This window comes from Mizuhopecten yessoensis, unplaced genomic scaffold, assembly GCF_002113885.1.
Source record: "Mizuhopecten yessoensis strain PY_sf001 unplaced genomic scaffold, ASM211388v2 scaffold11021, whole genome shotgun sequence".
Classification (NCBI taxonomy): Eukaryota; Metazoa; Mollusca; class Bivalvia; order Pectinida; family Pectinidae; genus Mizuhopecten; species Mizuhopecten yessoensis.
The window spans coordinates 63,374-90,802 of record NW_018408839.1 but is presented as its reverse complement, the minus strand read 5'-3'; the positions used below and the strand labels follow the sequence as shown (position 1 = coordinate 90,802).

General features: G+C 38.6%; 2 protein-coding genes across 3 annotated transcripts in view; one reads left to right on the top strand and one right to left on the bottom strand.

Annotated features, from left to right (window-relative positions):
• Positions 1–19,752, bottom strand: part of LOC110464686 (caspase-3-like) — a 42,712-nt gene extending 22,960 nt beyond the window's left edge. Inside the window, exons 1-2 of one of the 2 annotated variants that reach the window (XM_021520029.1) lie at positions 18,993–19,752; positions 1,559–1,806 (exon numbers count right to left, since the gene is read on the bottom strand). In XM_021520029.1, coding sequence (XP_021375704.1) covers positions 1,559–1,806; positions 18,993–19,195 — 451 coding nt within the window. In that variant the 5' untranslated portion in view covers positions 19,196–19,752. Of the gene's footprint in view, positions 1–1,558; positions 1,807–9,456; positions 9,716–18,992 lie in introns of those variants that run through there. The other variant, XM_021520030.1, reaches the window with a different exon arrangement.
• The window catches only part of LOC110464684 (spermatogenesis-associated protein 20-like), a 106,363-nt gene that overhangs the window by 22,426 nt on the left and 56,508 nt on the right, over positions 1–27,429 (top strand). The gene's annotated exons all lie outside the window — the stretch shown is intronic.

The following is a 27,429-nucleotide window of genomic DNA, read 5'->3' as shown; positions in this document are numbered from 1 at the left end:
GAACTACCGCCCAGTATCAAATCTGCCTTTTCTGTCTAAGATCTTGGAGAAGGTTGTGTCCCTGCGTTTAGAAATTCATCTCCATGCAAACAGTCTCCATGACAACCTACAATCGGCCTACCGCATGGGACACTTTACTAAGACGGCCCTCATACGTGTACATAATGCCATAGCTTCTGCATTGGATAACAAGTGTAGAGCGGTGCTTGTCATGCTGGACTTGTCAGCTGCATCTGACGTCATCGACCATGGCATACTTTATAAGACTGATACCGCACTATGCTGGATACAGTCTTATCTGAGTGAACGACGACAGTGTGTTGCCATCGGATCTACCATCTCACATGACAAAGTACTAGATTTCGGGGTTCCTCAAGGGTCGTTGTTAGGACCTCGAAAATATTGTCTGTACTCCAAACCGATTGGAGAGTTTTGTCGTCGCCATAGCCTTCGCTATCATTGCTAGGCTATTGACACACAAATGTACATGGCCATAAAGCCACAAGACAATTGGGATACAATTTCAGAAAATCTGAAAGCTTGTCTGCCAAATATCAGTACCTGGATGAACGCCAACATCCTAAAGCTTAATCAGGAAAAGACGGAACTAATCGTCTTTTCCCCAAAGTGTCAGCAAACAATGGCTCTCCAGCTCAAGGTCGGTGCCAGAACTATTGAGACTGTCCCAGCTGTTAAAAACCAAGGGGTATACTTTGATGGTTCACTGAACATGGAGAAAGAAGTGAACGCTATTGTCAAATCCTTTTACTACCAGATCAGGATCATCGGCTGTATTCTGCAGTTTATAACTGCAGATGCATGCAAGAATTTTGCGTTCACTTGTTACCTCTCGGTTGGATTATGGTAACGCCCTGCTCTGTGGTATATCTGACAAACTGACTAGTCGTCTGCAGTGGGTCCAAAACACTGCAGCACGGCTGGTTTCTCGTACTCGAAAGAGAGAGCACATCACACCTGTGCTATATTCATTGTACTGGTTACCTGTACGATACAGGTCGCAGTACAAAATGTTGGTGTATACATACAAGGCACTGAATGGAACAGCTCCCCATAACCTACAGGAGCTTGTTACCATGTGTCAGCCGTCACGATCACTGCGGTCGGAGTCAGAATCATTGTTGTGTGTCCCAAAATCTCGTATTGTGACCTATGGAAACCGGTGCTTTGGGAGGGTTTCGGCCACGTTGTGGAATAGCTTACCATCTGCTATTAGAAAGTCAAATACCCTGGCCAAATTCAAGAGGGACATCACCTATTCACGTCTGCATTTTAGACTCTTTGCAAAGACGTCATGTGGATACCACCCTTTATTTGTTCATTTATGTGCACATTGCGATGATTATATGCTTGCTTAAATGTATAAAAGTGATTGTTCGCCTTTGTTTTTGTTTCACAATTATAACTAATACTATTATCAATATGTTGTAAAGCGCTTTATAGTAATTTATAGGGCGCTATAAAAATGTTGTATATTATTATTAGTAGTAGTAGTACTAACCCTCGCACATGATCTCAGTGATGACCTACTTGCACTTACCGTCATACATGATCTTAGTGATCTTAGCGCTTGCCACGTCATTGTAGCGTCTGACCTCAAAACCAAGGTCCTGGAATCTTTCTTCCAGACGCTCTGCGTCAACGTTGGTGCCTTCCCGGGTCACTTGTCCCGTAGACGGGTGAAAATTCTTGTTGTTGATTATCAAGAACAGGCCCCGTTTGTGGTAGTTGAAGTTGTACTCATTCGGCTCTGAAGGGGCACCAGGGCGGACTGAACGCCGGTCTCCGCTGTGTAAAGGAAACACAACTGCTACATTTTGTTTAATTTTTTTAATTTGTATATTCCGAATTACATATGACGGTTAGTTTTGACGGTATATATTTCATTGAAACTAGGTGCGGTACTCATTTTTAGAACTAGAATATGCTACACATTCTTTTCTGCTATCTATTAACACAAGTTTCGACTAATTTGTATTCCAAATTTAAGACACAAACTCCCAGCCAACACTTTCTTAAGTTCGAAACATAATAGTATTTAGCTTTATTTATTTTGATAATTTACTGTAGTTGAAGTCTGTCCGGTACATTTCATAGACGTTTTTTCTAATTTTACTTTTCTCTTAGACCGCAACGTAGTTATCGAACATTAATGGATACATTGGTAGTAAATAAGACGGTTTGTATACATTGTATGTGAAAGGGAGAATAATTATAATCTTGCATGGGTCCTCTTACACTACAATGAACCAGTGATAACTGTACATTGCAAATGTTTATACTTTTTAGATTTCAAATAAAACTTTCAGTGACATCGTTATAATAAGAAGTTGTGTTGGCAGATGAACTTGTATCTAGTGACGCTAGATTCGTAACACTGTGATACACGAATAAAGCGACGATAATAAATGTAAAAGGTTAATATGCTAACAGCAGACTAATTGATTACATTCAAGTATGATATATATTTACAACACTTGACGGTCTACTAGATTAAATCGGTCAAATTAGGGAGTGACTGAAATTGGTGTTGGCATAGACTTAAAGACCTCTGACAAAAATGCTGGCTGGTATTGATTAAAACAAAGACAGCCCGTGGCTACATTTGTTTACCGATATGATAGACGTGAAGGCTTTACCAGTAGATGATTGGCCTATAATAACTAGTGATTTGGAAGCACTGTTTATTCGGTCATTGGTTATCGATCTGTAAACACTCCAAGAGCAGCTCTATAAACAAAACCGTTGAGTGATGATGTCATACACGTAATGGAAGATATACCAGTCTGGAGGGTGACTTAATATAATGGCTATGTATGCAGCATCAATCAACAGTCTGTACTGACTCTACAATATGTACGTCTCCATCAGACGATTGGAGTCAGCCCGAGGGAACAACTACGGAATCTCTAAATATGCGAGGGTGCCAACTAGCCAGAAAGCAAACTATCTGTTCCTACATTATAAACGCATCAAACCAACCTATATAGTTTGTTGTCGTCTTTTAAATGTACGTGTGGACCAGTTATACTGCACAAGGGTTTGTTTAACTAGATTGACTGTCGCCATCACTGTATTGTCATTCTTTAATACATTGTATGTCAGCCTCATCGGTGTCATGACTAACTTAGGATTGATACCGTAGAGTCCATCTCTCTTCCTCCCCTAAAAGCAACCAACCCTTTTCAAATCATATAAGTCCATAAACTAGTCTGAACGGAAGCTTTTATGAGCTGATCCAGGCAAGTTGATCTTGTGAGGGACGACTGTAAGCCCATTAGTGCTGAGCCTGGCTAATGATGGCGCAGGACTTGTAGTCCTTCAACCTGTGTCACGAGCTTTATAACGTGTGTCACAAGGTGTTCCATCAACTGCAGTCCTTCAACATGTGTCACGAGCATTATAAGGTGTGTCACATGGTGTTCTACCAACTGAAGTCCTTCAACCTGTGTCACGAGCTTTATAACGTGTGTCACATGGTGTTCTATCAACTGAAGTCCTTCAACATGTGTCACGAGCTGTATAACGAGTGTCACATGGTGTTCTACCAACTGTAGTCATTCAACCTGTGTCACGAGCTTTATAACGTGTGTCACATGGTGTTCAATCAACTGAAGTCCTTCAACATGTGTCACGAGCATTATAACGTGTGTCACATGGTGTTCCATCAACTGTAGTCCTTCAACATATGTCACGAGCTGTATAACGAGTGTCACATGGTGTTCTACCAACTGAAGTCCTTCAACCTGTCACGAGCTTTATAACGTGTGTCACATGGTGTTCTATCAACTGTAGTCCTTCAACCTGTGTCACAAACTTTATAACGTGTGTCACAGGGTGTTCCATCAACTGTGTGTCCACCAAAATGTGTCACATGATTCTAAAATCAATCGATTAATTGAATAATAAGAATGAAGGTGTTTTAGTCTATAACTCTGGAAACTAAACAAATGAGAACAGTGCAACCCAGATCAAAATTTGAGACCAGACCAGAAATACATTGTTTTATGGTACGCCTCATCAACCCGTCATGTTAAAAATTGGCTCTATTTCTATTGGTAGGACACATTTGCCACAAATCTTAACACACATATAAAGAATACCGAAGTGTGGAAAAAAACGTGATTCGAACTTGCTAACAAAGGAAATATTAACAAGAACAATCTTTGAAAGGAGAATAAGACCAGTTGTTCCGGAAGGGTAAGCGTCATTTGATTCATCAACGACACTCGTCATGTAAATTTAGTCCAAATTAAGTTAAATCACGTCGTCAAGTTCAGAACCAAGATATTGACAACGAAACCTAAAGAAACACTAATGGGCATGGGTATAAACGTCGATATTCATGTCGCTCAAGGAAACCGAATACTTCCAAATCCATCAGCAATAAATTGGGGAAAAGACAGTGAATATCGAATCCAATGTGACGGGTCAAAATGAGGGGATACAGGGATGTTATCGCCAAGAAAGGGAATTTTCAAAATCATACAGTTATCGTACAACTTAGAAATAAATTGTCACTGTACGTAATGTAACTATAACCAAAAAGAGCCGCCATAGTTAAAGTGCATTGGTATGTAAGTTGGTACAGTAACAGCAAATCTTGCTGATGTCTAGTATTACCTGTATGTTTGGCAAATCACTGAGCAGCATATTTGTCATTGATGGAGGGAAGATTCCAGCATTGAGTGGCTGCAGATCTACCTTGGAACTCAATATAACAGATAGGGGAACTTTTCCCCTAGTTCCCTTGATAATAACTTCATCATTTAGAATGAAAAGACGCTGTGTACTAATGGTCATTACAGGATTGGTGGAGAAAGGTTATCAGGTGTGTATCAAGATGGTTGAACTGTGGAAACAAAAACTTTGAAGAGCTTAGGGCCTGTCTTTCAGAATTCAAATAACCTTCCTCGCAGCTCGAGGGGTTCCAACGATAGCGGTGAATTAAAAGCAGTTATAAAATGTGTATTGAGAAAATACTTAAGTAATACTTCTTGAACAATGCTTGCCGTAAGAAAGGACAATTGCAACACGAAGCTGATCCAGGAAGATGGAACTGTAAATTGGCAAAAAGGAAGACATGTCTACGCAATCAGTCGAAGGGAGGAACGCTACGTATTAGGTGAGATACTTAACCTCTTGGAATCCTCATTGTTCCAATTCTTGAAACAAACAACAGGATCAGACAATGTTTACTCAACAACAAACACATCCATGCTTTAAATTACAAGTTAGCAATGATGAACAGAACCAAGACTGCTCTGAGAAAGCTATTTGTAGGGTATCAAACGAAAATATGCCTGTTGAATGAGGCTATGACACTTGCCTTGGCTAATGAGATATAACTACCCTAGTTGTTACGGTGATTCCAGTCTCCTATCCGACCTAATAGTTTGTGGAGTGGGATGTGGAATTGCTATGCTAAGAGGAGTATGACAGCTGAAGAAGTGCCTCCAGATGAATTGCTATGCTAAGAGGGTGTATGACAGCTGAAGAAGTGCCTCCCGATGGATTGCTATGCTAAGAGGGTGTATGACAGCTGAAGAAGTGCCTCCAGATGAATTGCTATGCTTAAAGGATGTATGACAGCTGAAGAAGTGCCTCCAGATGAATTGCTATGCTTAAAGGATGTATGACAGGTGAAGGAGTGCCTCCAGATGAATTGTTATGCTAAGAGGATGTATCACAGCTGAAGAAATGCCTCCAAATGAATTGCTATGCTAAAAGGATGTATGACAGCTGAAGAAGTACTTCAAGATGAATTGCTATGCTAAGAGGATGGATGACAGCTGAAGAGGTGCCTCCAGGTGGATTGCTATGCTAAGAGGATGTATGACAGCTGAAGAAGTGCTTCAAGATGAATTGCTATGCTAAGAGGATGTATGACAGCTGAAGAGGTGCCTCCAGGTGAATTGCTATGCTAAGAGCATGTATGACAGCTGAAGAAGTGCCTCCAGATGAATTCTATGCTAAGAGGATTTTTGACAGCTGAAGAAGTGTGTCCAGATGAATTGCTATGCTAAAAGGATGTATGACAGCTGAAGAGGTGCCTCCAGGTGGATTGCTATGCTAAGAGGATTTTTGACAGCTGAAGAAGGGCCTCCAGAGGAATTGTTATGCTAAGAGGATGTACGACAGCTGAAGAAGTGCCGCCAGATGAATTGTTATGCTAAGAGGATGTATGACCGCTGAAGAAGTGCCTCCAGGTGAATTTCTATGCTAAGAGCATGTATGACAGCTGAAGAGGAGCCTCCAGGTGAATTTCTATGCTAAGAGCATGTATGACAGCTGAGGAGGTGCCTCCAGGTGGATTGCTATGCTAAGAGCATGTATGACAGCTGCAGAAGTGCCTCCAGATAAATTCTATGCTAAGAGAATGTATGACAGCTGAAGAGGGGCCTCCAGGTGAATTGCTATGCTAAGAGGATGTATGACAGCTGAAGAAGTGCTTCAAGATGAATAGGACGCTCTCCCTCGTGCCGCTTTATAAAGTCAAGAACGCTGGAACCGATGGTTAGCTTCTCCCCACAATGGCACAAGATTTACTCGGGTTAAAAAGAGACAAAACAAAAACCATAAGACATCCCGGATTGCCGATTAAACTGTACCAAGTATTCGCAATAAAAAGAATGGCCAACTCCATGCTACACTATCTATGAAGATCCGTCTATAAGTCTCGTGGGTGCCACGTTTTCACTTTATGCAACAAATAAATCTTTGTTCCAAAGATGCTTCCAGATATAATTGACCCACCTAGTAGCATTTATGATGCTTAAAGGGAAATAGGTTTATTGAAAATTATTGTGTAATAAGGTTTAAGATAGATGAAAGTGTCCATGTTGATTTACGATTTGACCAAAATGTGTAAATACTTCGTGGGCAACCGTTCCTTCTCTTTAGCTTAATCGGATAGACGGAACTTAAAAAGACAGAAATGTGATTAAAGAAAAAGATGGAAAGATTGTTGGCCATATTGGACTTAGGATTGATTCTAATAAAACATCATCTAATGATCATTTCTAGAAAGTTTGAAAAATAAATTTTACATGAAGGATTCGTCAAGTTCAGGTTTTCAGAGCATGGAAGCCAACCAAGTCGGTGATCTTTGATTTTGGACCAATGTCGTGACACTTGGTAGGCATCACCTTGACACCTTTCCTGATCTCAGGTAAATCCTTGTGGTGGATGTGAGCAGTTTGAAAAAATATTGTGATGAAAACTGATTATTGCACATGTTTTAAGACAGCTTCCATGTCCACCCTCTTGAATTTCAAATTAGCTGAAAAAACCACACCAAATATTGACAGATTTTGCCAGAAAAGCCGCCATGAAATTATTATTATTATAGAGACATACAACTTTAAATATAATTTACTTAACTGTACTACAGGAAAAAACCAATTTGATTTGTTTTAATACAAAGAAATTGCAAAACCTTAAGCTTCCTTAGTGTAAAGGTTACGGTCGTAATATCTGCCAGAATATTTGTTAACGGACAAAAGGTACAAACAAATATGCACAATTTCGTGTCCAAAATGATAAACTTGGCCAATTTTTACTATAAAAAATGCCCGAGACCAATGCTTTTTGCCATCCTGACTTCATCTCTTACTAAAAGATATCTTAACAAAAATGGGATTTCTATTTAGAGCTGTACACAAAGGAAATACAATATGCAGGTTTTAAAGCGTTATGTTTCTGTTACATTGTATCTGTAAATTTAAGTTATATAAATAGATAGCTCCAGACCAGCCCTGCTAACTGCCCCTGAAGGCTGATTACTTCATACTGGGGAAGTAATTTAGTCATGTATGAAAATTACACCAATACTTCCAACAACCCTTTCAAACGAATACTTCACACGACACCAATACTTCACACGGCACCAATATTTCACACGATAACAATATTTCACATGACACCAATACTAAACACAACACCAATATTTCACACGACACCAATACTTCACACGGCACCAATATTTCACACGATAACAGTGTTGTGCCAAGAAACTGGTGTACAAATTGTAAACTGAATATGACAAATACGAGGAAGTGAGTCAGAGGCGATTACTATGTTAGTGGTGTATGAATGCTGCCACGAACACGATCGATTCCTGAGATCCCGTATAAATACTTCGATGCCGTTGGCCTTTTCCTTCTTCAAAAATTTCGAATATTGATTGTAATCGTTTGTTTTCATGATAAAAAGCAGCATGGAAGTCACAGATCAATTGGCTACTGTGTCTGGGGTATGTGACAGGACCAGTACTACAGGGTATAGCTTGGTTTATATCGTTCTCAGTGCTATGTTGCTATACAATGTTCAATGATTCATACATATGACTTACGCCTCCTGTTTTTTCCCCGAGATGCGGGTGTTTTTCCATTTTGAGTAAAGGTATTCTTTTAATTCTCCTGGTAATGAGTGATTTATGTTACAGCAATAAGAGCTCTTTGCTATATGTCTATGAATATTTTTTTACACCGATGAAATTAAACCATTGCAAGTTACAATTCAAATTAAAGATATAGCCTTTTCCCATAATACACTCACTGGTACTTCTCTAAGGTAGCGATGCGATATTCTACGTACTTTGGCTAAAATGGATACTAGGAATAACGAGGTAAATCGAGTTATTCCTGAAGATACTAGCTACAACATATCAAACGTCTGTTGTTAATCAATGCTTAAATCATGTATCCCACTTATAGAATGATATTCCGTCTTTGCGTATTGCAGAGTTATCTTCTCTTGGGAGCAGGTATTGATTGTTACGTCACTTGTTTGTGAGAGTAACGTCATCAATTTTTGAGAAAACGACATAATTTTCTCACACAAACCAATGACGTAACAATCAATACCTGCTCCCAAGAGAAGATAACTCTGCAATACGCAAAGACGGAATTGTCGTACTGGTATCATTGTCCTATCTACTCGGCAGAGCCTCGGTTAGACAACCAAACATCACCCCTCTGGTTAGGTAAGTCAGAGTTAAAATGATTCAATTCAGAGTTTTTAAAACAACGGAACTTACTTTTTACCCTAGGCAAGCAAGGTGCTGTGCCTTTTATAACAGTTCCAATAAAAACGTGACAGTCACTTAGACCACAGTTAAAATTGATAGGCTTAAAACAAAGACTAGGGCAATTTGTAAGGATGACATCAACTAATGAAGGGATACAACCCTTCATAAAACATGTAGCTTCTGTAATTTTGTTAGTGAGGTCAAACATATCACAGAAGTCAGAAAGAGTTTTACCCTTACTTTCATTATGACAATCAAAGTTCAAGTCACCTAAAATTATAAAATTGTCATATTTTGTAGACACACTGCGGTCCGGGGCTTTCTTACCTTGTTCTACGTATGATGTATGGGGGTCTGGGGCTTTCTTACCATGTTCTACGTGTACGGGGGTCCATTTTTTGTTTTACCTTGGTCTACGTAGGATGTACGGGGGTCCGGGGCAGTCCATAGAGCTATGAGGACTCAGGTGATTGGATGTTGGTGTGAGTGAGTCTGTGGACGTGTGCATATTTACGATCCTGTTGGTCCCATGGGTACAGTTAAATTGCTCTGGCACACTGCTGGCAACGACAAAAGCTTTCGACGGAAAGTAGTGTTTTCTTCAATGGCATTTAGTACAGCAATCACGGCTAACTTTTGTTTATTGTATCGTTTTTTCATGAAAGAAATACCAGCATGTACACATCGTACCAATTACACGGTAAGCGTTAAGTCGGCGTGTATCATCCAGAAATAATCAGCTTATTTGTTAAATGATCTATGCGATCCCCGACATGTTTCTTGATTACGACAGATGCGAATCCGCTAACTTCTGCTCAGTGAAAACTTCAATACGGGTGTTTGACTTTTTAACAAGTTTTGTGACTGTTGAAGAGTGGCTGATATGCATCTTAAGCTGGCGTTTACACTTCCCCGATGACTAGCTCATACTGTATCAGTGAGTCATCGTAAAATTTCGTCGGTCTTATCGTCTCTCCCATTAACGAGGAAAAGTTCAAACAGCTTCAACGAAACATGTCGTCTGTCTCCTCATATTTAGCGATATAAAAAAGCCTTGGTCAGCGACACATTCGTAGGCGTATATCCTCTATTAGTGGAGGAGTAAATTTTATCTCAGTCCCTTGGTCAGCGACTCATTAGCTGGCGTATATCTTCCATCAGTGGATGACTACATTTTATCTTAGTCCCGTGAAACGAAGCACGCATCCATCTATGTGGGTTAACCGGGCCCGTCAAACATTAGCTGATTATAATTACCATACAAAACCAGCCTTCCGGTGTAAATGTGGCGTCATTAGAGTGGATCAGGTCGATGGATACTTTAAAACCCGTGATTGCGGCGTCCTCTTAAATAATGGCTTCAGCAATTTTAATTGATTTTCCTGAATAAGGGAAAGGTGTAGTGGTTTGGCATTGTCTTCTCGTAAGAACAAGATTGACCTCTCTCAACTCGTGCTGTCTAAAGAGGACCACATAATAAAGGCAGCGGTGTAGATATGACGCTCCTCCCTCCTGCTTGTGTAGACAGCAGACAGCTATATCATAAATGGTACGGAAAATATGAAGTCGATTCCCGTGTTAGAAGATCGGTTGTTATAAATAATACGGTAGATACGATGCCCAATGCCACCCACTCCCCTTACATTTGTGTGTTTGTGTCGCAGGGTCTGCTGTTATAAGTAGTACGGTAGCTATGACGTTTCCCTTCCTCGCAGTGAATTGTGTTGGAGGAGCGGCGTTATAAAAAGAACGTACGGTAGATATGACGTTTCCCTCACATGTTTTGAATTGCGTTGGAGAGTCGGTTGTTATGATTGGTATGGTAGCTATGACGTTGTGACGTTTCCCACCATCCTCTTAGATTTGTGTCAGAAGATAGGCTATTATAAATATTACGATAGAAGTGACGTTTCCCTCCCTTCGCTCAGATTGGGTGTCAGAGGGTCGGCTATTATAAATATTTCGATAGATGTGACGTTTCCCTCCCTCCGCTCAGATTGGGTGTCGGAGGGTCGGCTATTATAGATATTACGATAAATGTGACGCTTCCCTCCCTCCGCTCAGATTGGGTGTCGGTGGGTCGGCTATTATAAATATAACGATAGAAGTGACGTTTCCCTTCCTCCGCTCAGATTGGGTGTCGGAGGGTCGGCTATTAAGAATATTACGGTAGATGTGACGTTTCCCTCCCTCCGCTCAGATTGGGTGTCGGAGGGTCGGCTTTTATACCTAATGTCAAAGTATCTGACAAGACACGACCGATATTTCCATATAAACTGGTGTGTCAGAGAAATAGAGCTTGGATTGATTTTGGCTTCACATTGAGTTAGATGTTCGGTATTGTTTTACCAATCATAATGGTATTTCCATTTTTGATCTTGAAGGCAAAAGAGCAAGGAGACTCGCAGCCAAACTTGTTATTATTAAACAGTAATTATTATACAGTGATCTATAATGTGTGATTTGGTTCGATATGTCATACAGTCTGCTTATTGCTTATATATTAGTTTTCTTGTTGGATGTTGCAATACCTTTAAATAACTGGTTCATGAAAATGGTACATCTGTTGGCCTATGTATAGCTGCTCGCGCTATGATGTACCACTGTGTGCTACTTTTTAAATACTGCATTTGTAGTACATTCACACCATCTTATTGTTACTACTTAAACGTTGTCACTACAAAGGCTGTCAATATCAGAGGTCACAATACCACGACATTTTTGGTAATTATAGAAAATTTGTGCACACAGATCGTCAAACGTTTTACATACAAATCAGCAAACGTCTTTCATACAAATCGGCAATCACCTTACACAAAGATCGGCAAACGTCTTACACACAGATCGACATACGTTTTACACACAAATAGGCAAACGTCTTTCATACAGATCGGCAAACATCTTTCATACAGATCGGCAAATGCCTTACACACAAATCGGCAAATGTCTTTCATACAGATCGGCAAACACCTTACACAAAAATCGGCAAACGTCTTACAAACAAATCGGCAAACGTCTTTCATACAGATCGGCAAACGTCTTACACACAAATCGGCAAACGTCTTACACACAGATCGGCAAACGTCTTACACACAGATTGGCTAACTTCTTTCATACAGATCGGCAAACGTCTTACACACAAATCGGCAAACTTCTTACACACAGATCGGCAAACGTCTTACACACAGATTGGCTAACGTCTTTCATACAGATCGGCAAACGTCTTACACACAAATCGGCAAACTTCTTACACACAGATCGACAAACGTCTTACACACAGATCGGCAAACGTCTTTCATACAGATCGGCAAACGTCTTACACACAGATCAGCAAACACCTAACGTCGAGCAAACTAAAATTGACCTGCTGTATCCATTGCAAAATTTTAGATCTTTATCTTTTATCGGAATAAGATTTAACAGTTTGATATAAACTCAAATAGTCATTGAAAATTAGTTTTGCGAACTTTCAAAAACATCTGAGTGCAAATGACCGATTTCTCGACTCTCAATAACTGAAAACAACAACAAAAAAGACACAATGCCGAGTCAGTAAAGTCATATGTCAGAATAACAACTAGACGTTTTGTTTTGGAGTCGATCCACCTGTCCGAACACATTTGCGCTCTTTGATTGACAAAGGAAACACATGTATCGAAAGCTCGCAAAATAAGTTTTCAATTACTACTTGTGTTCAAAACGAACTTAGCGTTTATGTATTTTCTTTTCTAACTTTCTACTGTTTTGTTTTCCGTGGTGTCTATCGAGACATGACCGTAACTTTGGCCGCTAAACCCCTTACAATTATATATATCTGCAATTACATTGTATTACACTTGCGTTAGGTACTACATTGTATTACACTTGCGTTAGGTACTACATTGTATTACACTTGCGTTAGGTACTACATTGTATTACACTTGCGTTAGGTACTACATTGTATTACACTTGCGTTAGGTATACTTTTTACTAGCGTCACTGTCCTACCGCAGGTCAATCGATAACGCGTTAATAAGTATGGCTGGTAGTATTAGCAGGCAATCCTGCCTGTCACATCAATGCCGTCTGGGAGATCTATCTAATGCGCCGTCCTAACCCAACTTATTATATCTTGTTTGTGGCAATTATCCTTCGTCCAGATTCTAATGCAGATATGTACGTGTGCAATGAACCTACCCTCATCAAAGTGAGTGACTGTTGGAAACTCACTATCAAATATGGCACATCAATGCCAACCACAATCAAACGTCACTATCTAATGGCGCGTGACTGACCAATACGAGACCTACAGAGGTAATTTCGATGTCTTGTGAGAGATCAAGACTACGGTGAAGAGACCTTTCTGACTTATGTTTTAGTGGAATCTATATGTCGTCGGTATTATAAAATCAGAAAGAAATCTGATGCAGACATATCTTTAATTATATATATTAGTCTATTGTAACGTAGACAGACCAAACCATGACTTAGTGACATTCCAAATGTCTTAGTGTGATACTGTACTGGTCAAACACTCTAAATGTCTAAGTGTGATACTGTACTGGTCAAATAGTCTAAATATCTTAGTGTGATACTGTACTGGTCAAACACTATAAATGTCTTAGTGTGATACTGTACTGGTCAAACGCTATAAATGTCTTAGTGTGATACTGTACTGGTCAAATAGTCTAAATATCTTAGTGTGATACTGTACTGGTCAAACACTCTAAATATCTTAGTGTGATACTGTACTGGTCAAACACTAACAATGTTTTAGTGTGATAGTGTACTGGTCAACTAGTCTAAATGTCTTAGGGTGATACTGTACTGGTCAAACATTCTAAATGTCTTAGTGTGATACTGTACTGGTCAAACATTCTAAATGTCGTAGTGTCATACTGCACTGGTCAAACATTCTAAATGTCTTAGTTTGATACAGTACTGGTAAAATATTATCAATGTCTTAGTGTGATACAGAACTTGTCAAACACTATAAATGTCTTAGTGTGATACTGTACTGGTCAAACACTATAAATGTCTTAGTGTGATAATGTACTGGTCAAACACTCTTAATATCTTAGTGTGATACTGTACTGGTCAAACACTCTAAATATCTTAGTGTGATACTGTACTGGTCAAACACTATAAATGTCCTAGTGTGATACAGTACTGGTCAAACACTATAAATGTCTTAGTGTGATACTGTATTGGTCAAACACTGTAAATATCTTTGTGTGATACATTACTGATCAAGCACTATAATGTCTTCGTGTGATACCGTACTAGTCAAACACTATAAATGTCTTAGTGTGATACTGTACTTGTCAAACACTATAAATGTCTAAGCGTGATACTGTACTGGACAATTACTATCAATGTCTTAGTGTGATACTGTACTGGTCAAACACTCTAAATGTCTTAGTGTGATACTGTACTGGTCAAACACTCTAAATTTCTTAGCGTGATACTGTATTTGTCAAATACTATAAATGTCTTAGTGTGATACTGTATTGGTCAAACACTATAAATGTCTTAGTGTGATACTGTATTGGTCAAACACTCTAAATGTGTTAGTGTGATACTGTACTGGTCAAATATTCTAAATGTTTTAGATTGATACTGTCAGGGAAAAACACTCTAAACGTCTTAGTGTGATACTGTACTGGTCAAACACTCTAAATTTCTTAGCGTGATACTGTATTTGTCAAATACTATAAATGTCTTAGTGTGATACTGTATTGGTCAAACACTATACATGACTTAGTGTGATACAGTACTTCTCAAACACTATAAATGTCGTAGTGTGATACTGTACTGGTCAAACATTATAAATGTCTTAGTGTGATACTGTACTGGTCAAACACTATACATGACTTAGTGTGATACAGTACTTGTCAAACACTATAAATGTCGTAGTGTGATACTGTACTGGTCAAACATTATAAATGTCTTAGTGTTATACTGTACTGGACAAACACTCTTAATGTCTTAGTGTAATATTGTATTGGTCAAACACTCTAAATGTCTTAGTGTGAAACTGGACTGGTCAAACACTCTAAATATCTTAGTGTGATACTGTACCGGTCAAACACTCTAAATGTCTTAGTGTGATACAGTATTGGTCAAACACTATAAATGTCTTAGTGTGATACAGTACTGGACTAACACTCTAAATGTCTTAGTGTGAAACTGGACTGGTCAAACACTCTAAATATCTTAGTGTGATACTGTACCGGTCAAACCCTCTAAATGTCTTAGTGTGATACTGTACTGGTCAAATAGTCTAAATATCTTAGTGTGATACTGTACTTGTCAAACACGCCAAATATCTTAGTGTGATACTGTACTGGTCAAACGCTATAAATGTCTTAGTGTGATACTGTACTGGACAAACACTCTAAATGTCTGAGTGTGATACTGTATTGGTCAAACAGTATAAATGTCTTAGCCTGATACTGTACTGGTCAAACAATCTAAATGTCTTAGTGTGATACTGGACTGGTCAAACACTATACATGACTTAGTGTGATACAGTACTTGTCAAACACTATAAATGTCGTAGTGTAATACTGTACTGGTCAAACATTCTAAATGTCGTAGTGTGATAATGTACTGGTCAAACAATCTAAATGTCTTAGTGTGATACTGGACTGGTCAAACACTATACATGACTTAGTGTGATACAGTACTTGTCAAACACTATAAATGTCGTAGTGTTATACTGTACTGGTCAAACATTATACATGTCTTAGTGTTATACTGTACTGGACAAACACTCTAAATGTCTTAGTGTGATACAGTACTGGTCAAATACTATAAATGTCTTAGTGTAAATAGTCTAAATATCTTAGTGTGATACTGTACTGGTCAAACACTATAAATGTCTAAGTGTGATACTGTACTGGTCAAACACTCTAAATATCTTAGTGTGATACTGTACCGGTCAAACACTCTAAATGTCTTAGTGTGATACTGGACTGGTCAAACACTCTAAATATCTTAGTATGATACTGTACTGGTCAAACACTATAAATGTCCTAGTGTGATACTGTACTGGTTAAACACTATAAATATCCTAGTGTGATATTGTATTGGTCAAATACTATAAATGTCTTAGTGTGATACTGTACTGGTCAAACATTGTAAATGTCTTAGTTTGATACTGTCAGGGTAAAACACTCTGTTGTGATATGTCTGTTCTCTGTTGTGATATGTCTGTTCTCTTTGTCATGTGTCTGTTCTCTGTTGTTATATATCTGTTCTCTATTGTGATATGTCTGTTCTCTGTTGTGATATATCTGTTCTCTATTGTGATATGTCAGTTCTCTGTTGTGATATTTCTGTTCTCTGTTGTGATATATCTGTTCTCTGTTGTGATATGTCTGTTCTCTGTTGTGATATGTTTGTTCTCTGTTGTGATATGTCTGTTCTCTGTTGTGATATGTCTGTTTTCTGTTGTGATATGTCTGTTCTCTGTTGTGATATATCTGTTCTCTGTTGTGATATGTCTGTTCTCTTTGTCATGTGTCTGTTCTCTGTTGTTATATGTCTGTTCTCTGTTGTGATATGTCTGTTCTCTGTTGTGATATTTCTGTTCTCTGTTGTGATATATCTGTTCTCTGTAGTGATATGTCTGTTCTCTGTTGTGATATGTCTGTTTTCTGTTGTGATATGTCTGTTCTCTGTTGTGATATGTCTGTTCTCTTTTTCATGTGTCTGTTCTCTGTTGTGATATATCTGTTCTCTGTTGGGATATGTCTGTTCTCTGTTGTCATATGTCTGTTCTCTGTTGTGATATGTCAGTTCTCTGTTGTGATATGTCAGTTCTCTGTTGTGATATGTCTGTTCTCTGTTGTGATATGTCTTTTCTCTGTTGTGATATGTCTGTTCTCTGTTGTGATAGATCTGTTCTCTGTTGTGATATGTCTGTTCTCTGTTGTGATATGTCTCTTCTCTGTTGTGATATATCTGTTCTCTGTTGTGTTATGTCTGTTCTCTGTTGTGATATGTCTGTTCTCTGTTATGATATATCTGTTCTCTGTTGTGATATGTCTGTTTTCTGTTGTGATATGTCTGTCCTCTGTTGTGATATGTCTGTTCTCTGTTGTGATGTGTCTGTCCTCTGTTGTGATATGTCTGTTCTCTGTTGTGATGTGTCTGTTCTCTTTGTCATGTGTCTGTTCTCTGTTGTGATATATCCGTTCTCTGTTGTGATATGTCTGTTCTCTGTTGTGATAAGTCTGTTCTCTGTTGTGATATGTCTGTTCTCTGTTGCGATATGTCTGTTCTCTGTTGTGATATGTCTGTTTTCTGTTGTGATATGTCTGTCCTCTGTTGTGATATGTCTGTTCTCTGTTGTGATGTGTCTGTTCTCTTTGTCATGTGTCTGTTCTCTGTTGTTATATGTCTGTTCTCTGTTGTGATATGTCTGTTCTCTGTTGGGATATGTCTGTTCTCTGTTGTCATATGTCTGTTCTCTGTTGTGATATGTCTGTTCCCTGTTGTGATATATCTGTTCTCTGTTGTGATATATCTGTTCCCTGTTGTGATATGTCTGTTCTCTGTTGTGATATATATGTCTGTTCTCTGTTGTGATATGTCAGTTCTCTGATGTGATATGTCTGTTCTCTTTGTCATTTGTCTGTTCTCTGGTGTGATATGTCTGTTCTCTGTTGTGATATGTCTGCTCTCTGTTGTGATTTGTCTTTTCTCTGTTGTGATATGTCTGTTCTCTTTGTCATTTGTCTGTTCTCTGTTGTGATATGTCTGTTCTCTGCTGTGATATGTCTGTTCTCTGTTGTGATATGTCTGGTCTCTGTTGTGATATGTCTGTTCTCTGTTGTGATGTGTCTGTTCTCTGTTGTGATATCTCTGTTCTCTGTTGTGATATATCTGTTCTCTGTTGCGATATGTCTGTTCTCTGTTGTGATATGTCTGTTCCCTGTTGTGATATATCTGTTCTCTGTTGTGATATGTTTGTTCTCTGTTGTGATATGTCTGTTCTCTGTTGGGATATGTCTGTTCTCTGTTGTGATATGTCTGTTCTCGGTTGTGATATATCTGTTCTCTATTGTGATATGTCTGTTCTCTGTTGTGATATGTCAGTTCGCTTTTGTGATATATCTGTTCTCTATTGTGATATATCAGTTCTCTGTTGTGATTTGTCTGTTCTCTGTTGTGATATATCTGTTTTCTGTTGTGATATGTCTGTTCTCTGTTGTGATACGTCTGTTCTCTGTTGTGATATGTCTGTTCTCTGCTGTGATATGTCTGTTCTCTGTTGTGATATGTCTGCTCTCTGTTGTGATTTGTCTTTTCTCTGTTGTGATATGTCTGTTCTCTGTTGTGATGTGTCTGTCCTCTGTTGTGATATGTCTGTTCTCTGTTGTGATATGTTTGTTCTCTGTTGTGATATGTCTGTTCTCTGTTGCGATATGTCTGTTCTCTGTTGTGATATGTCTGTTCTCGGTTGTGATATATCTGTTCTCTGTTGTGATATGTCTGTTCTCTGTTGTGATATGTCTGTTCTCTTTGTCATGTGTCTGTTCTCTGTTGTGATATATCTGTTCTCTGTTGTGATATGTCTGTTCTCTGTTGTGATATGTCTGTTCTCTGTTGTGATATGTCTGTTCTCTGTTGTCATATGTCTGTTCTCTGTTGTCATATGTTTGTGATATGTTAATGTCCACATCAGGCCACCTATTGGTATATGTCCCCTCTATGCCACATACAGGTTTTTGTCCTTACATGGCATTGTTAGGTATCTATCCCTTCCAGACCACATACAGGTATTCCTGTTCTATAGCCCACATTTACGTATCTGTCCCCGACAGGCCAGGTATTTGTGCAACCAATGAAAAACATGTATTCGATAAAGGTTGGTGTCCTATGCATGTATGTCGCCGTAGACTATTTATACATCGTATATATAAGAGATACCATACCTTTTTAATGATGAACATACCTTACTTTCCTGAGAAGATAGGGTGACCCTGATTCCACGGAACATGGACTCATTCTTGGAGAGGAAGCGGATGTAGTTCCTGATGTGGCGGAATCCTTCCGGTCATATTCCACATGTATATCAATAGCGGAGCCGTGAGATTTTTTCTTTGGTGACATTCGGTCAAAGGGGCTAATAGTGTCCATATCTGTCAGCCGAGACATACCTACTCAATAACGAGGGTTAGGGGGTCAGGCGCTAGCGGTGGACTTCCCGCACATGGTATATGTTACACACACCTCTGGAGGTGCATCAACTGGCACTTCTATCCGCTGTCTCACATCCAAATGTCACTCGCTAAAGGTCAGTACACTCGTTGTGCTAAAGGTCAGTACGCTCGTTGTTAGAGTCGATCCCTTCTTGATCATTTTTGGAATGAGTGGGCTCCAAAACACTGCTTTGTCATACGGTTACGATAAAATAGCATATGTTTATAGTTGGATAAAGTCGTGTGGCTGTCTCTCTATCGATCGCACTGCCGTCTTGAGGAGGATCCTGGAACTGTCGATGGAGCGTCGCCCCGGCATGCTGGCGGCTAGATAGATCTGCTGTCGGCCCTGAAATCAATAGTCGATATAATGAGGGGCATTCGTCACCACTACCTACGGCCCGGGCCCCGGGGGACGGCCACACCGTTATTTCCCCGACCGCCAGCAGCCAGCACGTGAAACGAGGCGGTGACTAAGATCCAATACGACATCGTTATTTAATGTCTATTGGCTGTGTATGTGGACAGACACGTAATATGGTCATTGTCTTTGAATTCAAACCAATTGAATAACTACCTATTGAAGCGCTCAAGCCGACCGATTTCATAACATGAGGTTTCGTCATCCATTCAAAAGTTGCACTGTGTTAATTTGACTCGGAGTTTTCTCGAAATGTCTTTTCCTTCTAGTACGTATCAATCGATGAAACAAAAACTTGTCAGTGTATTTTAAACTGCAAATGAAATGTCACATACGGTTGACATTTCGAGAAGGCAGCATTTCCCCCGGAAACAGTCGTACAGTTTACGATAATGTATAACACGTATACCTTGCATACCATTTAACCACAATTTGTAGATGCAGGGCACGTAGGAGGGTTTATACCTCCTGTATCTCCGCGCAAACGTATGTCATTCAATGCTGTTCCCAAACACATTTCACATCGGAGACCTTTAAAGTAGGTCAAGGTAAAATGTTCTAATTAACTTGATAGCAAAAAGCTAACCCTATAAGCTCAACTGCAATAACTGCAATACTCTACAGCTGACAGATGTGTTTAACCTATCTTACTTATGGACCTTTCAACATTGGTCAAGATCATTTATTTGAACAAAGAAGTACGAGGTATATATATTACTACCCTATTTTTCAAATCATGAAAACTTGTTTCCACACAATCAATCACTCTGACCAAAGTGGGTCAAGGCCATTTATTCAGACAAACTTGATCACCTTTCACACAAGCACGTAACAGGATAGATATAATTAATCTAGTAACACGAATCTTTGAAAGCTATTGAAAGATTTTGAAACATGTTTAGTAAACAGCTATAACACTTTATTCCAACAAATTATCATGCATATTTTATTATAGAAACATGTACATGCATAATCGTTCTTTAAAAATATTATAGATTTAAAAATATTTCACAAGTTGTTCAAGTAAATTCATGTTAACAAACGCTAGGTTATAAGCACCACTTCGTTATTCTGAAGAAGTAATTCAAATATTTTAACTCTTTGACGTTTTAAATATTTCCTGCAAGCTAGCTAACATTGTTAGACCTTTTCTATTATTAGACAATTCTAGCCAACATATTGACGCTTCACGTACTCAATGGTTCTTAAGTAGAAGTGGTTTTAAAGGAAAGTTGATGGATGACAGACGGAAGACGGACGCTGCGCCATATCTCCATTACCGGCGCGTAAATTATGTGTGCCGATAGATTGTCATACGTTTGGCATCCCTGTGAACCAGAGAGATACGAATTGCTCCCACCATTCACAGCATTCGGAACACCTCGCCCCGATTACAGTTCCTTCCAACGTAGATGACCGAATCGGCCGAGAAATTCCGAGTGCCTTCACAGGTGTGTCTCCCGTTTTAGCCGGGAAAGATCAGCTTGTCACCCCCTAGGGGGAGATAGCCTCGTGCCGATTAGCACGTGTTCAATTGTGACGTCATTAAAATGTGTCACCGGTAATTGTGACGTCATCAAAAGTGAATGACGATATGCATACCCCACATGTGGTTTTGTTTACAAACAGATTACTCTCGGTAAAGTTGTGACTGAAAAATTAGGTTGGAAGAAAAATAATCATAGAGCCCTCTAGGTAGGGGAAGATTCTATTAATCTTTACCCCGCTGTCGTCATATGACGTCAACTTTTTACCTGTAGAATCTTTCGCCATATGACGTCAACTATTTACCCTGTAGACACCATCGTCTCATGACGTGAACTATTCACTTGTAGACACAATCGTTATTTGACGCCAACTGTTCACATGAAGACAACATCGTCATAAGACGTCAATTATTTACCTGAAGTCACTAAGGTCATATGACGTCAACTGTTTACTTGTAGACACGTTAAGTAATAGAATCTTCCCCTACCTTGCGGGTGTGACAGATAAATCTTCTTCCCGAAGGGTGATTGTTTTTGCTTGTCTAACCCGAGGCTCTGCCGAGGGTAGGACAACCAAAGCAAAGAAATCGCCCGGAGGATTGAAGATTTCTGTCACACCCTCAAGGTATGGGATGATTATTTTTCTCCGATCATATTATTTCAGTCACAACTCCACCGACAGTAGTCTGCCATGTTTGTAAACAAAAACACATGTGGGGTATGAATGTATTCATCATATGCAGCCTGTTGTACTGCTAATTCTTGCACTCCATCTTTTCTGCCGAAGCATGCGCCATTGGTTTGGCCCTCGACCATATCGATGAACACCACATTAAAAAGGCAATCATTTGTTCAGACTCTCTATCTGTCCTACAAAGTTTACAGTAACGAGATCCTAAAAACACACTGGTACAAAACCTTGCTTTTCGAATATCTCGTATCTTAAAAAAATAAAACAACTTTACTATGGATTCCGCACCATGTCGGAATTAAAGACAACGAATTTATTGTATTGACAGGGAACCAAAAAATACGTTAAATCTCGACCAAACAAATATCAAACTACCATATACAAATTTTAAACCTATTATTCATACAGCCATTCAAAATGAATGGCAGCAACGCTGGTCTCTCGAGACCAGCAACAAACTTTTTAAAGTACAGCCGAAACTTAAAACATCTCATCTGTTCCCAATCGGAAAGATCGTAGACAGGAAGTTGCCTCTCTCTCAGCTCCGTACTGGGCACACATATCCTATTCATTCGTACCTTTTAAAACGAGAAGATCCACCTTCATGCCATGCATGTGATACTCCATTTACAGTGGAATATTTTTAATAGAATGTTTCGATTTTAAACACATTCGTGTAACAACTTTAGAGTCCCGGATATGAAAACTCTTTTCAGTTCCGTGGACTCTAAGGCATTATTGAACTATTTGAAAGACATCGGTCTATTCTATAGACTCTGATGTCTTTTAACCCAACTTACCCTCTTTGGCGTTATTTATATATCTGTGTTCTTATTTTTAACCTCCTTTTTATTTCAATTATCTACACATACAATGCGAATGCTTTTAAAAATGAACATTTGTATCCTTTTTTATCTTCACTACTCTCAATGTTTGTTTAAAATTAAAATAAATAAATAAATATATAAATCACTATGGCACTAAATTACCTTAGCCGTCGATGGGCCGTTAAACACAAACAAACAAACAAACAAATCTTCATTCACGTTTGATGGGAATTACCCTTATTAGTCATGTAGCTAAATTATTTACTAATCTATTAATTAAAAGATTGCTAAAATGGAGCGAATCGGAGTGTGTGGTTACAGAAACCCAACTTGGGTTTAAGCCTGGTCTTGGTACACGTGATGCAAAATTTGCATTACATAGTTTAATTATAAATACTTTACAACAAAATAAAAGGGTTTATTGTGCATTTGTTGATTATAGTAAAGCTTTTGATTGTGTTGCTCGTGACAAACTTTGGCTTAAAATATAGAGAAGTGGAATTAGGGGTAAGATTGCTGAATGTAATTAAGTCAATTTATGAAAATGTAAAATTAAGCGGGAAATTTTCTGCTATGTTCGATATACATGTAGGACTTTTACAAGGGGAGGCTTTATCGACCATGCTGTTTTCTTTATTTGTTAATGATATGGAAAGCGTTCTTATTAATTCTAATTGCCAGAGTTATCAATTACAACTATTAAATCGATTTCTTATAATGTATGCTGATGACACAGTTTTATTTTCAGAAGATATTAATGATCTTCAAAATATGTAAGATTGTTTGCAAGATTATATTGAAAAATGGAGCTTAACGGTTAACAGTGAAAAAACCAAAATAGTTATTTTTAGAAAAGCAAACGAATATTACCTAATGAAAGTTGGAAATTTAATGAAAGGACCATAGAGGTCGTAGATCAGTTTTGTTATTTAGAATTAGTCTTTAATTATAACGGAAGGTTTACAATGGCTCAGAATACTTTAGCATCTCAAGGAAGGAAAGCTTATTATCTTTTCAAGAATAGAATAAAGGACTATATGCTAAATACTGAAACTAAGATATCACTATTTGACACTTATGTAACATGTATACTTAATTATGGTTGTGAGGTGTGCATGGGTCATTATCCAGCACCAAAAATTAGAAATGTTCACCTTCTTTTTCTACAAGAAGTATTGAATGTAAAGAAAACCGTTGATAGTTTGGTGTATTTTGAAACGGGCAAATATTCATTACATGTACAGCGTAAAATTACAATCATAAAATATTGGTTAAAATTGATAAAAACTAACAATTGTGTTTTAAAATCATGTTACATGTATAATGCTTTATTTGAGTTACATATCAGAAAGCCAAATCGTAAATTAAACTGGATTTATCAAGTTAAAAATGATTTATGTAGAATTTGTTTTAACCATATATGGATTGCTCAAAATGTACAAAATGAAAGTCAGTTTTTGGAATTGTATTCTCAACGCTTGCATGATATATTCATTCAAGAATTACGTAGTGCATTTGATATATCTTCAAAATGTGACTTTTATAAACATCTTGTTCAAATTTAATTTTACTTAACAAAGCCCTTAACTTCTAGTATCAAACAATCATTGAGTAAATATCGCATGCAAGCACACTGTCTTAATATTGAGTCAGGACGTAACAATGCCGTGCCAAGAGGCCAAAGAATATGTAATGTCTGTAACAAAAATAATGTAGCAGATGAGATGCATTTTATACTACTTTGTCCAGCTTATTCTGAGTTAAGAAATACATATTTAACACAATATTATTATCGACATCCTAGTGTCTATAAATTGATTGAATTAATTTCATGTAAAAATGTCAAAACTTTAAGTAAACTTGGTAAATATTTATTGCATGCAACTGGCAAAAGAAAAGCCCTTGTGGGTCAGTAAAATTCTATATGTTAAATGTGAAACATGAATTATCCTCCACCATCTTGTATATTGTACTTTATTATGAACCATGTGTGATGTAACTGTATAACCTATATGCTGTATTGCATTTGGTAAATAAAAACTTGAACTTGATGACGTCACAATTAGCTGTGACACATTTTAATGACGTTACAATATTAATTGATCACGTGCTAAACGGCACGAGACTGTCTCCCCCTAGGGAGTGACAAGCTGATCTTTCCCGGCTAAAACGGGAGAAACACCAGTGAAGGATAGGAGAATATGGACATCCACTATTTCGGTTAAGAATTCAAACTGATTTTAACTTCCAGTCAGTTTGGTTAATCAAACCCTCTAGAATATTTTATAATATCCCCTTCTCCAAACATAGGTTCAAACATACATCCTTTACCTGATTATCACTTCAGTGTAGGTAATTTCAGAATCCTCAGTCTGTTTTTATAGCTTTGATATTTCATTCCCGGTATTTGCTTCGTTGCTCTTCTCTGTAAATTTTCTTTTTCATTTATATATGTTTGTAAATATGGATTCCATACGCAGGCCCCATATTCCAGATAAAGACAGAATGATGTATCATCTAAATATGTATAAGTTCTTCGGATGGTTCCCATTATTCTATTTGTTTTGTTGACCTCATCATGAATATGTTAGTTGAAATTAAGGTTGTTGTCAATTATAATTTCAAGATCCTTTTCGTTTGTTATGTTCTCTAGTGTGATCTCGACTCTTACGTTTAATGTGTCTTTATATAAATGTAGAGCCCTGTTATTTGCCTTCTTTCCTATTTGCAAAACTTTGCATTTGGCCGGATGGAATTTTAAAAGCCATTGATCTAACCATTTTTGGAGTTGATCTAGATCATCCTGTATATTTATATTATTGTTATGATTGTAGATTTAGTATCATCTGCGAACAAGTACGTTGTTGCTTTAATAGATTCCGGAAGGTCATTAATATAAATTACAAAGAGAGTCGGACCTAAAACGCTTCCCTGGGGGATACCTCCATCCATTTTGACATTTCGCTGTTAACCGATACTCGCTGTTTCCGGTTATAGTTATGAAACTTTGTTTGATAATTTCTGGCCTTTGGTATATACACGTATATTGAATAACTGTAGAGGATCTAGACATAGTCGTCTAGACTATGACTACTTATATGAGAATAGATTATTGCTTTTCAAAAATACGCATATTCTACGCCTTTGTAGTCACGTGATTCGACTTCCACAATAATAAGCCCTCATTGCTGTTTATGAAATAATATTCAATATATCTCATAAATCATGGCGCAAGAACCCGACAGAATCTGCCTACTGATCACGTCTCGTGTCTATTGAACCCTGTGAACAATCGGAGGGCACTATACTACATCGATCTGACCATCATTCGTTATCAATATGTGAAAGCGACCACCACGCTGACGCGACTATACATATGGTACGCTTCCCGTAATCAACATTACAATAGTATACATATATCAGCGCGCGAGATGTACGTCGTTACACGTGAGGATCGATTCTGTCCGGACGCTTTGTCAGGGTGTCTTTCCCCACAAGCTACCCCCCAGCCTCATACACAGCCATTAACCACATCAAACACCACACGAAACACCATTTACTTCATCACAAATCTCATACACAGACATTTAATGAATTACTGTGAGGCAAGGGACAGTGCAGTGCAATCTGGAGGCGTGATTATGCCGCGAGCATTTAGATCAATCTAGCAGTACGTTTACGGTAACCATGGCAATTAAGCCGTACGTGTCCATTCTATTTTAATGAATCATATTAATTACCTGTACGTCCGGTTTTGTCGCTATATGGCACGTGTACACTACGTTTTGTCACGGAGTTTCCAATTGGAAGCTTGGACTGTATCACATGTTTCACTCATGTTCACGTTCGAACTGGTTACAATCCTCTTATAACTCGGGTTCGTTAGATACTATCAGTATTTCTGAAGAGTTTTTATTCGTGAGGATTGATACTTTTACAAAGCTAAATATTAATTTTAAATCTGACGACGACAACACTATTTCTCTCGTCACTGAAAACCACACAACGATACATCTCGTCAGTGACAACCACACAACCATTCATCTAGGCACTGACAGCCACACAACCATTTATCTCGTCACTGGCATACACACAACGATACATCTCGTCACTCACAACCACACAACGATACATCTCGTCACTGACAACCACACAACCATTCATCTAGTCACTGACAGCCACAAAACCATTTATCTCGTCACTGGCATACACACAACGATACATCTCGTCGCTGACAACCACACAACGATACATCTCGTCACTGACAGCCACACAACCATATATCTCGTCACTGGCATACACACAACGATACATCTCGTCAGTGACAACCACAGACCATCTGAGGTAGGATCAAGACCATTGTAATACAGTCGTACTGGGGCTGAGTCAAGGCCATTGTAATACAGTCGTACTGAGGGTGGGTCAAGGCCATTGTAATACAGTCGTTCTGAGGGTGGGTCAAGGCCATTGTAATACAGTTGTTATGAGGGTGGGTCAAGGCCATTGTAATACAGTCGTACTGAGGGTGGGTCAAGACCATTGTAATACAGTCGTTATGAGGGTGGGTCATGGCCATTGTAATACAGTCGTTCTGAGGGCGGGTCAAGGCCATTGTAATACAGTCGTACTGAGGGTGGGTCAAGGCCATTGTAATACAGTTGTTATGAGGGTGGGCCAAGGCCATTGTACTACAGTTGTACTGGGGCTGAGTCGAGGCCATTGTAATACAGTCGTACTGAGGGTGGGTCAAGGCCATTGTAATAC